The 16,054-nt window shown below is 40.1% G+C and overlaps 2 protein-coding genes across 4 annotated transcripts in view; one reads left to right on the plus strand and one right to left on the minus strand.

Annotated features, from left to right (window-relative positions):
- Positions 1–15,447, plus strand: part of CHMP4C (charged multivesicular body protein 4C) — a 41,430-nt gene extending 25,983 nt beyond the window's left edge. The window contains exon 6 of the mRNA XM_090040248.1: positions 15,317–15,447. The gene's annotated coding sequence lies outside the window, so the exon portion shown is untranslated. The remainder of the gene's footprint in view (positions 1–15,316) is intronic.
- Positions 15,364–16,054, minus strand: part of SNX16 (sorting nexin 16) — a 40,208-nt gene continuing 39,517 nt past the window's right edge. The window contains exons 7-8 of one of the 3 annotated variants that reach the window (XM_090040243.1): positions 15,773–15,892; positions 15,373–15,499 (exon numbers count right to left, since the gene is read on the minus strand). In XM_090040243.1, coding sequence (XP_089896369.1) covers positions 15,391–15,499; positions 15,773–15,892 — 229 coding nt within the window. In that variant the 3' untranslated portion in view covers positions 15,373–15,390. Of the gene's footprint in view, positions 15,575–15,772; positions 15,893–16,054 lie in introns of all 3 variants that reach the window. The other 2 variants (XM_090040244.1, XM_090040245.1) reach the window with 2 other exon arrangements.

The following is a 16,054-nucleotide window of genomic DNA, read 5'->3' on the forward strand; positions in this document are numbered from 1 at the left end:
AGTGATTGATGTAACCAAGTGTTTTAGAAGCTGTTTTTCTATAATAGATATATTTTTCTTAAGATTGTTAGATAAGTTCTAAAAACAAAACAGCCTTGTTAGTAAAGACTGTAAAATGAGGTGAAGAGAAAGCAGGATGGTGGTCAGCAGCATTCCATGGTGCTGAAGAAAGAAAACCTCCTTTCTGGTTTTCCCAGTGAGTAGGGCATTTATACACATACATATTCATCCTGAAACGTGCTGGAGATCCATCACTTCAGAGCAGACTTGATTAAATGAGTCTGCTCTGCACGTGAGCTGATGTGAACTGCACTGCACCTCCTGCAGTTGTGTAAGCGGTGAAATGCATGTCAGTGCACAGAAAATGGCGGTGGTGCACTTTTAAACTAAAACACCTCCGATGTTTCCACCATTTTCTCAGCGCTGATGCACATTTTGCTGCTTATACAACTGCATGTGCTGCAGTACCAGGCAATTTTCAAAGTGCCTGCTGCTGTGGTGCGTGTATGTGTACAAATGCCCATAAATTTCAACCAATTGATTCTATCTTAAGCCCACAACAGATTTGGTTCAGTCCAGTCCTAAAAGTTTCAGTAAAACAAATTAAAGTAAAAACAAACAGAGAACATTAGAATAACAGAATAAATCATTTATAAATGTAGAGTATAAGCCAAAGGGAAATGGAAAACTCAGCAAAATCAAGAAAACCTACTGCCTGTCTGTATGCTGCTACACCCCTCTTCCCCACCTCCCCCCTCAGTAAGAAGCTATGTTGTGCTGTCATAGGTAGCCAGATATATTTAACCCAAAGTCTTTGTTTTTGTATTTTGGGGTGTAAGCAAAAAAAAAAAATACTATAGACTTGTCTTTTGCCTCTTTTATAAGTAGCCAACCTGCACTTTTATCTGTAATTGAAGTTACAACAGCCACTATTTTTTTTAAATCTATCACAGCAACAACCAGCTGTGGTTAATTGGACAATACCCGTATAGCTATTCAGGCATCAAACGTGCATTAATTTTAAAGATATTAGGATCTGGATACCAGTTGACCTATGTTATTCCTAAACAGTGCTTAAGCAAATTTAGATGTTGAAGTCATAAAGATCCATCCCAATTGATCCTAGATAACAGCTATGAAATTAGATTCATTAAGCACTTGCATTTTGTGCTGAGAAAACCCATAGGCACCTAATCTGGGGTTAATACGTATACTAGGAAGTGACCCAGACCAGTTACCCGAGAGCCTCACTGTTTGCATCTGTGCCTTGGAGAACAGCACCTGCCATGTCTTCCTGGCACCACCTAGCAGCACCATAGGGCCCCACAGGCTTGGCTCTGGCCCACTCTCATCTGATGCAGGGGAGACAGGAACATGAGGAAGGGGTTAGAGCTGGGGCCAGGGCCAGGCCAGTTACTTCTGGGGAGACTGGGAGGTTCCCACCCCTTTGGCTGGTGCTGGTGCTGGTGCTGGGCTGCACTGCCCAGCTATGCTGCGGTGGGGCTGTACAAGGTGCTGCCCAAGGCAGGCTGCACATGCATTTGCCCAGTGAGCTGCGTTAATGCACTTTAAGGTGTGCATGTGTAGATGCATGCCTCAATTGCCTTAATGCACCTTAGGCTATGTAAAATTAAGTTTAGGCATGCATAAGTTCATGTGTAGACACACCCTGACTGGTATAAAACTAACCCTAGGAATGAACATTTTGGCCTGTGTGCATCTATTAGGTTAATAGCTAATTGAAGTCAGCCAAGATTTATTACCGATGGAGTGGGGTGATTCTGTGACTAAAGACTGAGGTGTTATAAATACATTGCTTCACTGAAATTGCAAAGCAGGTTAGTCTTGTGTTGGCTCCACCAAAGTTCAGGTTGATGCTTGGAATGAGTTGACCTGTAGGTGGAGCTCTGTGTTCAACACAGGAGTGACGATAAGAGAAACTAGGGCCTGAAATTGGCTTAGTGGACTGCTGCTTCCAAACAAAACTTTACTTCACTCATGTTGACTGATTGCATAGGAGTAAAAACAGAAGGGATGTACATTTTAAAGGGAAGGAAAAAGCTGGTTCAAAACTAATAGCAGCCCATTCTGTTTCTGCCAATCTTAACGATCCTGGGAAAACAAGCTGATGCAGAGCAATCTGCACTTTCAGCGTATGGAGAAAGCAGAGTAGTATTCATGAAAAAGTGCCCTGGCGTTCCTTCTTACAGGTGTCTTAGGACTGACTAAAACTTTGATGTGTTGAATCCAAAATTTATGAGTGCACCTATGTCCCATTCTCTAACAGGCTTAGGCATAGGCTTGACCTTGCAGATCTACTTTGCATGGTGCAGGTTTGCAGCTAATCCCTAGGTGGCCTCTCCTAGTGGCATTTTCAGCCCCCTGGTTTCTCATACAATTTAGGGGACACCTTAACACCTAAGGAACATATTTTTAAAAAAGAGCTGACTACAGTTGTTCTTTAAACTTCCTTGCAGTGACACGGAGGGAAGGAGTGGGGTGTACATGCAAAGCGTAATGCATCTGAGCCAAGTGCCTCTCCCTAGAGCAGTGATTTTCAAGCAGAGTATCATAGACCCTGGGTCATCTTGAGATCCTTTCAAGGGTACCATGGGGTTAGTGCTGGTATGTATGCAAATATGATTCACAAGATAAACCAAGAGATTTCAATAAAGAATTCATAGTGTTAAAAACATTTTGACTGCTCATAGTTTCTAGGGTCAGAAGGGACCTGAGTAGATCATCTACTCTGACCCCCTGCCATGGCAGGAAAGAGTCCTGGGGTCAAACAACTCCAGCAAGGTGTTCATCTAGCCTCCTCTTAAAGGCCCCCAGGGCAGGAGCCAGCACCACTTCTCTTGGAAGTTGGTTCCAGACCCTAGCCGCCCTGACAGTGAAGTAGCACCTCCTGATATCTAGCTTACACCTACCCTCTGCCAGCTTGTGACCGTTATTCCTGGTAGTGCTCGGGGGAACAGGGGCTCCCCCAATACCTGCTGGTCCCCTCTGACTAGTTTGTAACAGGCCACTAGATCCCCCCTCAGCCTTCTCTTGTGGAGGCTGAACAGGTCCAGGTCCTGTAGCCTCTCCTCATAGAGTCTGCCCTGCTGCCCCCTGATCTTGCGAGTGGCCCTCCTCTGGACCCTCTCCATGTTGCCCACATCCCTCTTGAAGTGCGGCGCCCAGAACTGGACGCACTACTCCAACTGCAGCCTGACCAGTGCCGCATAGAGGGGGAGGATCACCTCGTTGGACCTGCTCGAGATGCATCTGTGGATGCATGACAAGCTATGGTTGGCCTTCCTGACTACACCCCACACTGCTGGCCCATGTTCATCTTGGCATCAATGATGACTCCAAGATCCTTTTCTGCCTCTGTACTGACAAGAAGGGAGTTCCTCAACCTGTAGGTATGGTGCCGGTTGTTCCTCCCCAGGTGCATCACTTTGCACTTGTCAGTGTTGACTGGTTGCACTGTCTGTTCTTTGCAATAGAAAAAATGCTCTGTTATTTTTCTGTAGTTAAAAAATGAATGAAAAATAAGAGCTGGCATTTTCTGAGTGCATCAAGCCAAATGGGTCTAAAGGGTCTTGAAGAGGTTGAGAGCTACTGCCACAAAGGCATGTTCTGGCCAGGCAGCAACTCCCTTGCCTCAAGATCGTCTGCCATGAACTTTCTTCTGGAGCTCAGCACCTAAGCCACATCAGCTGCTCAGGCAGTAGCTGGCTGGTTTTCTCATCCTGTTCATGAGAAATGAGAGCAAGAATGCAAAATCATTAAGTTAGGACATTCCTGGTATATAGCAGACCTAGGATCAAATCATCCTTGCTCTGATTCAGATGAAGGACTCGATTGATGAATATATATTGGAAGAGCCAAATACATTTGAAGCATATATTTTGGAAGAACCAAATACGTAACATTTTCAAAACACTGCATAATGGATCCTCATTTCTCACTCAGACAGAGGAAAGTAAGTCCCCTGACTTGTCACAAATAGCAAAAGACAGTGGAAGTGACTTGCCCAAAGCAAAATTTGATGTCTAGCACTTACAGCTCTGAACTTCTGCTTAATCCACCACGCAGTTTCCCTTATCCCTTTGCTCAGCCTTCTAAGCTGTAGGTGCAAAGTTAAATGTCAGCGCTGGGTCAGAATGATCCAAGAAGGAACAGTTCTTATTTTGGTTCTGGTCATTGCTGTTAAAACAAAGGACGTGAGGGAAATTGTGTATAAGAGTGGAAAAGGTAACATGGATTAAGTTACTAGTGACCTAGGTGTGGGCTGCAAAGTAGAGCTTCCAAAGTTAATATCTGAGCTTGGGTGGGAGCAATCACCTCATCCTCTAAAGAGAGAAACATAATTGCATTTTATACTCCCAGCGGCTTGAAAGCATTGTCAGCAAAATAATCCTAATTGCATCAGGTCAACATTTGGCTCAGTTGGAAAATCAACCACATTGCTTAGGAAACTCCAGAAACAAAGCTTTGAAATACGATCAACTTGGTGGTTGCCTTCCCTGTGTACTATTCAGTACCTCTCTTCTACACTGTATTTTACAAAGGAAACATTAAAAAAAGTACCTGAGGAGATAGTGGAGCTATAGGGATCTTGGCTGACAGTTTGGCCTGCAGCATGGGCTATGGCACAATGAATATAGCATTAGAAATCTGAAGCAGGATGCTCTGCTGTACTGAGACCTGCTTTGTTGTCTCCCATTGCCTAGGCTGGTGGGGGCAGCAGGTCCTGGAACTAAGAACAGAAAGAGAACGCCACTCTTCAAAGGATGGAAGCAGTCTCCTTAATCTATGGAGTAACTTGAGTTTTGTGTGACCGATAGCTTTGAAGCGTGAGCAAGTGTGCTTATTTGAACTTGTAAGCCTTTTTAAAGGTTTTGCTGAAACCTTTATTGACATGTTTTAAAACAATACACAGAACATGTTAGTGCCTAGCTGCATCTGGGGGAATTCCTTGCATGGACATGTACTCTCAAGTGTAAAACGGAAGTTAAGTAGTAACAAGTTTTCACTGGTTGATGTGCACAGTAGCCTTTTCTTGCTCCATTTCCTCCAGTAATTGGGGGAAGGGGCTAGCTGTGTGTGACCTGAGGGAAAATGTTCTCAACAACAGTCAAGCTTTTTAGGTCTCCAGAGTAGCAGCAGCAGTAACTCCATAGCTATGCCCCTTCAAAGAACCTCCCCAGAATGAAATATAAAAGTTGATCCCCTTTCCCTGGCCCCAGATCTGAGGGCAATTGAACAAGGCTTCATGCCTCACCTACAATGGGAAATGAGGTGTTTGAAACTATTTTACCTGTGAGAAACCTATGGCAATGGCACCATGCCTATCAGTAAATGTTGCAGTAAAATCTTCAGAACAAGGAATTTCTCCTACTTTGTGGACATAAACTACCTAGCATCATAATAAATTGCTAATCTCAGTTGGGGCTGCACTGTAAAAGAAATAATAAACACTTAAGTACATGAAGGAAGAGAAGGAGAAAAGAGCTATTTAAGCCAGAGCTGGATATGATTATCACTGACCATGTCTGAGATGATGTAAATCAGTAGCTCCAGGAAGTAAGAGATGCAAAACCTTGGTATACCTCACAATAGTTTCTTAATTTTTTTTTAAAGAATTGCCTATAACAAGATTATAAAAGCTCAATGGACAACCTTGTTCCAATTCCACCCATGCCTGATAAGCAATGCTGACAAACCTGGATAACTATAAACAGCAACAGTTAAAGTTATATCATACAGAGAGTCATCCTTAATATTACAGTAGAATATCTGTGGCATCTCTTGGTCAATAGAATTAATCTGCAGAACTGCAATCTTTTGCAGAGGCAAAGAAAAAGGGATGTTTCTCCACCATTTTCTCATAAAATTACCCTGGCATTTAAAGTCTAACCTTATACAAGGTAGATAAGTAATAAAATCTAGGACAAGCTAATAATTTATGAGCAAGAACATTTAGACTTATTTGAAATTCAGTCAAGATTTCCCAAGACAGTCTTCCTGCACATAGACTAATGTCTCATTGTGATTGGTGTCTCATCTATTTTTAACCTGCTGGTCCAGGTATGGATTCAGTAGTAGCCCAGCAGTTCTGCCAACTGACTAGATGTGATGTTAGGATGAATCATTTAATTTCTTCGCTTTAATTTCTCCATAAGCAAGGCTGGGATAATGTAAAAGATGCAGGTGAGAAGTGGGAATAAACTCATTAAGATGCATCAAGGTTCTGAAGTGAAAAGACACAATTGAAAATCAGAGTATTATGATGGTATCAACAACACCACATGTATGGTGCCTGAAGGTGCGTGTCAGGACTGAGGCTACATTGTGCTGTACAAACAGGTAAACCCCAACTTCAGAGGGCTTCAGATCAAAGTCACAAGGAGGCAGAGGGTTGTGCACAGCAATTAGTGCACCAACTGCCCTTGTACAGACAAGATCAAATGCCGAGGATTACTAGGGATGAAAGATTTACTTCAAAGAATGTCAAGTGAAAAGTGTCCAAAACCCTTTTTCCCCTCAATCCACAGAGAAATGATTGCCTACCCACAGTTAATGGTGAAATGCCTAGTGGAGCCAGATTCATTTTTCTTTGCGAAGCAGCAAATTTCCCATTTCAAAACCTCAGTGTGTCCTTCCCCGTTTTAAACACTTCTTCTTATGCTTGGCTTGGGTTTGTCCAATTCTTTCCCAAGACCATTTTTATTATTTCTACACAAAAGAGTATAATGGAGTGTATTGGAAATATGACAAACAATAAGTGGAGCTGACTATTCCGGTTTGCACAGTGACTAATATAATGGGCCCCTAAGTACTATTGTGAAGATCATCATAACTAAAGCATGGTTCCCGCCCAGATGAACTCACAAGTAAATATTAGGTGAGACATGGGGAAAACCACCAATATGATAAACAGTGAGGAATTAAGAAGTTTAACAATGATTATGTCATTACCTGTTTATGCCATGCACTACATTGGAAGTGAGATGAAAAGAAGAAATAGAAACCTGACTTTAGGATGGTGTCAATAAGACAACTTCCACCCACACTTTGCTCATGTTCAGGAATTGTAATTTTTTAAGGCCCAATTCAACTCATTAGGATAAAAAAGTTAAAGCTTCAGCTTCTAATAGATCTCAGAGGATAACGGAAGGGAAATTTCTCCCCATTAGGCTGTTTGATTTACACTCACTGAGCTGCTATTTAGAAAAGCATGCTGCAAACACACACTGCACATCACTCCCTCTACTACTAGTCAACCTCCCTTTGATACCTTTAGATGACGCTTGAAAACATCACTTTGTTAGAGGCATTTGATGCTTTAGGCACAATTCTAAGTCAATCCCCATCTTGTACTTTATTAAAATAATGCCCTTTTGATTTTGTTGTCAGTGTATTTTGATTTTATAGATGTAAATTGCATGTTAGGGAATTGTACACTGTTCTAACCAGAGGAAAGGAGATGTTTTTAAAATAATGTACCTGAAACTATATTTTTGCATTTTCCTCTATTGTTTCAAAAAATCAGAAATGGTAGAAGAGTTTAAATATCCTTTTTTTTTTTTTTTTTAAGTAATCCTAGGAGAAAATTAAAGAGAAACATATACTACTATTGTATATTGAAGTTTGGCAAGGTCGTTCCCCATCCTTAAATTTAAAGAGAAACTAATTTATAATTCAAAAAAGGACCACAGTAGTATTACTCATAAGTAAAATAGACTACTTACAGATACAAATGACAAAGATCATCATCATTTACAGGCCCATCATTTATCGAACTTTATGTACACACACACACACACACACACACACACACACGGACATCTTTAAAATAAAAATCACAAGCAGTGCAGGGAAACTCATGGGATTTTAGACATACTTTCAGTTAAAAGTGCACTGGAATCCAATGCATGATCCCAACAATCATGCCTCCTGTCATGCTACATGTGCATAGCAGGACATGCAATTTTCAAATCAGGGATCAGATCCTAATTGTGCCCTTCATGCCAGTACACGGGAACCTGGGATTATGATCCCAGGTTCACTCTGCACTGGCAAAGGTACCTGATAATCAGCTGATTGTTGGCTGGCTCTGGAGACCCACCAGGCCAGATCTAGTCCCCAGATCCCATTGCTGATCAGCTTATCAGGATCATTATGAAGATGGGTGGGTGAGGACAATCTGAATGGTAGCCATCAGGGACTCCACCAGGGCCCAGTCAAGCCTTGGTGTGGTCCATGTAGTCACATGCACATATTAAGGCACTGCTGAAAGCAACCACAGAATTATTACACAGTTTTGTGGCTGTTTTTGCTTTTTGTCACACCATTGATTGCCTGAATGTGTGTCCTGATTACATTTTAGGACACAATTAAGCAGTTGATCACATCTTCAGTGTAACATCTAGTAGGAGGCCTAGTGTCACACACATTACAAAGATGCATGAAATTTTGGAATACAAAAATTTTCAAAAACCTAGTGAAGATACCTCAACTCCATTTACTTTTCCCAAAACTCATATGAGAAAATGCAAACATAAGGATGTGCCTACTAAAATACAGCTGGGATGAGAAATCTGGCAACGTTAAGTCAATTAAAAATAAACTCTGCAATTAGATGGTAAAGTTTTATGCAGAAAGCTACAGGATTTTAGGTAATAAGTTTCTGAATGGCATAAAATATGAGGTATGGCAAAACCACATTCTAACTGAAACACAGCAGGCTTAACTTAATGGATAAATGTAATGATAAATGCTTCTTATTAGCAAATCATTTAATCTACCCTCATGTATTCTCACTGAGAAACTATAAACACAGAGCAGCAGCAAATAGACACTTCAGTCTTTTTTTGGGAAAAACATTTAGAACCTCACTAATTTACATGAAGAGGAAAAAACCCCTCAAAAGCAAAGCAGATAAAAGAATGACACAATGTGTGTCTATATAAGACACTAAATGCATAGTAGACTAATATTACTACAGATTAGTGTCTCACGGCAAAAGCTGTGCTATTGCATGAATGCACAGTAGAATTAGTCTACTGCATGTTAAAATCTCTAAAAAGGCATGTGCCAGAGCTACAGTGCAGCAGCACCGCCTACTGTGCATTCAGTTAGTACCTGTTATCATGGGTACTACACTTAATGCACAGTACCTACAGCGCATTAATGCATGTGTAGACATGCCCACAGACTACTCACCCAGAATGGTTCCTGCAATGGGAGGATGATACTATATTTAACAGATTTTTCCTGTCTCAGTCTGTGATACATAGCCAGATTGAGACATGCAAATGTGATGATACAGCTTAAATATCCAAGAACTCCTTAAAATAGCCTCAGACTATTTTACAGTAAATGTATATAATTATGTATATTGTGTTTCTGAAGACAGCACTGCAGATATCAGGAAGAAATCTCTATGACATAACAGATGAATTAAAAATACAGATAAAGGGGAGGGAGGGGAAAATAATTCAAATTAGGGATAGAATTGAAGCCTAACCTTATCAAGAAAAAGCCAACCTTATCAACCTCAGGGAGGTTTGCATTTAATTCACAATTAGTTCCATTTCACCTACAACTAGTTCTGCTAGTAATGTAGCCTCTGGGGTTATAGTGTACAGTTATTAACTGGTACTATTAACTTGAAAAAGACACAAAGGGGCCTAAACATGTGCATTGAGGCTGCTCCAACGCATTGTAATTACAGAGCATCAGAGTATACTCAATTAATTGAGTCTGCTGGAGTGTGGTAATTCCAGCATCACATGTATCAGCACCCCCCACACTGAAAAATGGTGGTGAAGGTGCTTTAGCTAAAGATAATTCAATGAGCTTTAGTTAAGTGTCCTTGCCACCATTTTTCAGCACGGGAACACTGATACATGTGACGCTCAGGGCACTTTAATTAGAGCAGCTCTTGGAAATGCTCTAATTGAAGCCCCACTCCTTTGCAGCCCCTCGCCCTCCCGCTTCTCAGAGCACGTGTATAAATGCCCAAAGGCCTGTGGCAGAACACTTTAACCTTCCTTGGCACTCCCTCACTGACCGCAGGATTGCTGTTTTAAGACCAGGACTGCAAGTCTGAACATAAATTGTGGAACAAGAAATCATCCATAGCCTGGATTGTGTTAAATATGGTTTAAACAAGGATTGTTGAAGTTCTTATTCCATTACCTGAATTAGCTTTTGTAAGCCTTTTTTCCTCGTGGCTTTTTTCCTTGCTTGACTCTCCTAGCACAATTCCCCTCCCCCTCACCTCTTCTCTTCTCTCTTCTTATTCAAATCACTCACTCCATTGCTCCATGCTTCTCCTTTCATAGCATCTAAAGTGAGCTCATGTTCATGAAAGCTTATGCTTTAGATTTCTTGCTTAGTCCATAAGGTGCATCTCTACCTGGACTTCTGCCTAACATCAGACTAGCAAAGCTAACTACCTCTCAGTACTTTCATTCTTACATGAAAGGAAAGGGGGAAGTCACCACAGAGTACCATTTTTTCAAGCAATGTTTGGACGTAGACTTCTCAAGAAAAAGGCTCTTCAGATTTCAAAGGAAGGCCTGCCTTAAAGTGGTAGTTTTGCATGCACTTATTCGTTATGACCATATTTACTGACAGCTCTAAAGATACCGCTCAGGGAGGTGGTAGCAACATGCAAGAGGAACACGGGTTTTGTTCTCCTGTAAACATTAGCCCTAGTTTCACACATTAGTAAGAGTCAAAGGAAACATTTTACTCAGAGCAACTAACAGTCAATTGTGAAAGTAGGATGGATCAGAGGTAGATTGTCATAGGAATTTATTCTTGGCGCTCTGTTATTTCACAGTAGAAGACAGCAATCAAATTAGAGATGCAAAGCTAGGAGAGAATGCAGATGTTTTGGAGGACAGAAACAGATCCAGCATAATATTAGTACTGTTGAAAAATATTCTGAAACAAAACCAAAATTCAATATATGAAGCAGTTGACACAAGACACCAATATATAGTATGAAGCTACATACACTATACACATACAGGCAAGTCCTTGGACATACAATTGGTTCCTAAAAACTACATCTGAAGTCAAAACATTGTAACTCAGAACTGATTTTCTCATAGGAACAATGTTATAAATGGGGGATTGGTTCCTGAACCAAGGCCTGATACCCTATTTTCACCAAAAATAACCCAGAATTTTGTACTCAGACAATTATAGATGAGTAATATAGCTACATTGATGTATTTATATTGTAAATAACTATCATATTGATTTGGAAGGACTTCTTTGAGATAACTTTGCTGGACTTTTTGAAGGGTTCTTGGCTAGAGTCTTTGCTGCAGGTTTTTCTGGAGTGTTGTCTACTTTCTTAAAGAAAGTGTCCAAGGAAGTTTGGACAGATGTTCTCCAGGGAGATGGGTGACACAGCTAACTTGTTTGCTGGCGTGGCGTTGGATCAAGCATCATAAAGTTGAAACTGCTGTCAGAAAGTCGAAATAGGGTGTCAATCTATAAATGTTGCAAGTACTGTTCATTGTAACCCGAATCATCTTAACTCGAGGACTGCCTGTACTTTACTCGGCATTCATGAGACCCAGCTGGAGCACTGTGTCCAATTTTGGGCGTTGCACGTCAAAAAAAAGTGGAGAATCTTGAAAGGCTCCAGAGAAGGGCCACAAGAATGATTAAGGGCCTGAAAGACAAACCTTGTGAGGAAGGACTAAGAGATCTGGGACTGTTCAGCCTGGAGAAGAGAAGATTGAGGGACTTGGTGGCCATCTATAAGTAAGGGGTGAATATCAGGAGGTGAGAGAATTACTGTTCACTAGGTCGCCCCGGGGAGGACAAGGAACAATGGTCATAAACTGTTAAGAGGATGGTTAACAATCGAGGTCAATCTTTCCGTTGGAGAGTAGTGTTTGAGAACAGAACATTTCCTCTATCCCCTTGTTCTTTGTATACACATTCCTAGTTTCTTACTTTTCTTCTAAGACTCAGGGGTAACCAAACTTCCTATTCTTAGGAGCTGCCTACCACAATTTTCAAATAGCTAAAAGATGACCAGCCACAAACACTCCTTTGCTTATCACACCACAGCCCTAACATTATGTTTCAAACATTTTCACCAGGAGCTGCATTGAAGAAGCTGCATGAAGCTCATATACCACTCTGGCCATCCCAGCTCTAAGTTAGTCTTTTACTTCCCATCATTGAAACAGGACAGTGGACTAGAGACTAGACGGACCTTTAGCCTGACCCACTGTGGAAGTTCCTATGAATTTAAAGGGTGGAAAGAAAAAAAAATAATCAAAAAGCAGCTTTGCAAACTAGCTGTGTGGTTTAACATGACCTTGTACAGCCCATCTCAAAAGAGAATTATTTTTGTATTCCTGTCAGTGATGTAACTACACTGCAGTCTAATACTATATGCTGGGTGAATTTACATAAAGTGATACTAAGTTAATTGCCTAACCCAACAATATTTGTATCTCTATCCTGCATACTTATAGGCTTGGTGGTGCTACACTAGCCAGCACCACAACTGAAAAAGACCTGGGGGTCATGATCAACCTCAAAATGAATGTGAGCCACTGGTGTGATGCTATAGCTGGCAAAGCAAACAACACCCTGGCATGCATTAACTGATGTATCACAAGCAAAGATGTCTTCTTCCCACTCCACTCAGCATTAGTGAGGCCACAGTTGGAGTAGCGTGTCCAGTTTTGGGCACTGAACTTCAAGAAGGATGTAGAGAACTTGGAAAGAATCCAAAGGAGGGTCACACGAATGATTAGAGGTCTGGAGAACAGACCATATGAGGAGAGACTGAAGGCCATGGGACCGTTCAGGCTGAAAAAGAAAAGACTCAGGTAGGACTTGGTGGCAGCCTTTAAGTATATAAGGGGTGAACATCAGGGGCTAGAACATCTGTTCACCAAGGCACCCAGGGGAAGACTAGGAATAATGGTCTTAAACTGATAGAAGATCCCTTCAGATTAGACATAAGAAAAAACTTCTTTACGGTTTGTGTGTCCAGAATCTGGAACAGACCCCCCCCAGAGGTGGCACAGTCACCTTCCTTGAAGATCTTCAAAAGACAGTTGGGATGCACTCCTCGCTGGGGTCATCTGATCTCAGCAGTCTTTCCTGCCTTGGGGGCGGGGGTGGAGGCTGGACCTGATGATGTCATGAGGCCCCTAACTTCTATGAATCTACTGCTACCAGGAAGCCTTGACCACTGCATTTCAAGTGCACTGTGTATATATGTTTGATTAAAAACAAATTAGATCAATCCATATAAATACAAGGTGCCATAGAGGGTGCTTCTCAGATAAAGCATTTAAAATTTCAACTTAAAGTGAGGCATCCTACAATCCTTAAAGATGATAGGGCAAAATACAAACTCCCACATTTCTCACCATCCCTTTTAATTGCTTTGGAAAACATTTATATGTAGATTTATGTTCATTTAATGTCTAAAGTGGCAGTCCATAAAGTGACAAAAGTGAAGAATGCTAAAAAGATATTTTCAAAATGTTTCAAACATTTGTTTTAAAGCCACATTATTTTAACATATACAGCTTAGTCCTGTTTAAGACGGTATGTGGCTTACAATGAGGTTTGACAATTGCATAGTTTCTATATGATATTCCAGGAACATGCAATAGTTTACAAAATCCTCTAGAAGCCTATCAGAGTCCAAAAGAATACAAAAACTGATTACCTGTCTCTTTTACCTTCAGCATACACACAGTCAATTTTCTAATGTTTTGCCACATTCATTCATTTTCATGCAAAAATGACAACTGGAATTGAGACTTAATGTTAAAAAACTGTATGAAGTGAGATATCCAGGATTTGCTTTTCATGAAATTCTGCTGACTGGGTATTTAAAATGTTTCTATTAACAGGGGTGGGGGGGAAAAAGAAAAGAGAAAATGTGTGCTATGTCCACAGTTTTATTTCCCCAGGAGGTTTCAAACAGTTCTGCATAAAGGTCATTGCATGTACAGCCTGAAATACAAAGCTAACTTTGAAAACTCCAGCACAAAGATACCGCATATTAACAGCATTAAACAAAGAAGTGGGTAGTACAGAAAAAAAGATGAAAACAGAAAAGCATTCTTCCAGTTGGAAAAGCAGAAGAAAACAAGGCACTTTTAGTAAATAGGTGCAGAACAAACAAGCTGTATTAATGATTCCATAAAGCTGGCCCACAGTATGGTAACAAACTTCTGTAGTAATGAACAAGTAAAATACAAAAAGGCACTACATAATCCTCTCCCTGCAACTCCCCCTCTTAAAAGAAATTAGCCAATTAAACTTGGCACAAAGGAGTCTATTATAAAGTGCATCACCTGGCTTAATACGTTTTGAAAAATAGGCTGTAGAATGCATTGTAGCAATATTCCCATGTGTAAAATATATTGAAACAAAAATACATTGCAACTAGATTCAACCTAGCTACTGTGCAGAAAAAAATATGGCTTTCACAAATCATTCTATATCTCCATATAATCTAGAATAATTTTTAAACAAATCATGTATGCATTAGCAAGAAGGTAAGAGGTAGTGTTCTTGATAAAACTCATTATCATTACATGGGTATGCAGCAAAAATATCAGATTTAAAAAAGCATTCCTGAACTAAATTAACTATTATAACATGATATTGGTGGGTGAACAGACAGTGTATTTGGGTTCGCAGGTTCTCACGTGTTAGTGCTTTCAGCAACAATGATTACTAGCTTTTTATTAAAATGGCCAATCCTTTCCATTTCATAAATACCTTTCCTTTGGTAATGTAAATCTTCCTATTTCATGGCATTAAAATTTATTTAGACCTTTAAAAACAAACACGATATATTCTATACTTTAACCTAATTTGCATTCACCTTTATTTCCATGAGTATTATTTAATGGCTATATAAGAATCTGAAAAAAATCAAACACCAAAGAGATGAACACATCAAATGTCACATTAGTGGCAAACGTGATGCACAACTATGTCACATCCTTGAGTAACGTGATTGGTGAATACACATATATAGCTTTAGCCACTGCAGTGGCAAATCATTATAATCTATGTACAGTATTTAAGAGTCTAGGCATAGCTGAATTTAGCCTTAATTAGACTTCAATATATTAAATATATAAAGGCTAGATAAAAACTGAATCAAAAGCATCAATAAGTATATTTCTTATCTCAATAATTTGTAAGGATTTGTTTATGTAAACATTCAATTGGTGCATTCTTGCCTGGTGCTGTAATTTTCTTTTTTCTTTTCCTTTTTTTTTTTTTTTTTTTTTTTTTACAGCTACTATATGTTTTTACCCACAGTCTATTCCAAACATTATGAAACATTTGAAGGTAATGGCAGCTGCTACTGATTTACTCCTCTTCATCAGCAGTATATGCTACTTCAGCAACTTCAATTTCTGGCACAGAACTTTCAGCCAAAGAGCCACTCCAGCATGCCTCACGAGTCTCTTTATTGGAGCTGCAACAACAGATCAATATGTTTCTGTCACATGGAAACCAGTTTGATGCTCTATATTATTTTCATGCTTCTGATCTGTAAAACATTGAAAAACTAGTTAACTTTACCTATTACTCACTGTAGGTTTACAGCCATCTTTCTCCAAGGTATACAGCAAATGTTATGTGCAGCTGTTAATAGTTTGTGGTAAAATTATAAGCAGAACAGCTGTGCACTACGTTCACAGAGTCAAGTTAACAATGCTGTTTAAGTTGGAAAAAAAATTGCATTTACCAGCTGTCCTCAGCCAGTTCACCCTGGTCTGCCTCTATGGCAGAAGACTCCACCTCGCCACTGCACTCACTCTCTTCTCCTGACATTCTACGAGTCTTCGATTTTCCTAAAGAGAAATCCCTACAACAAAAAGACACATGTGGAATGCCACTGATCTATTTACAGATTCACAGTCAGTTGAACTCCTAATGCTTAAATTAAGTTGAACATTTTATTTAGCAAGAACTATCCTTCTCTCTACTTAAGTCCTTATTTCTTTTATTACTAAGGAACTCCACAATC

The sequence above is a fragment of the Crocodylus siamensis genome, chromosome 3 (genome assembly GCF_052110815.1).
Source record: "Crocodylus siamensis isolate JL-2025a chromosome 3, ASM5211081v1, whole genome shotgun sequence".
NCBI lineage: Eukaryota > Metazoa > Chordata > Crocodylia > Crocodylidae > Crocodylus > Crocodylus siamensis.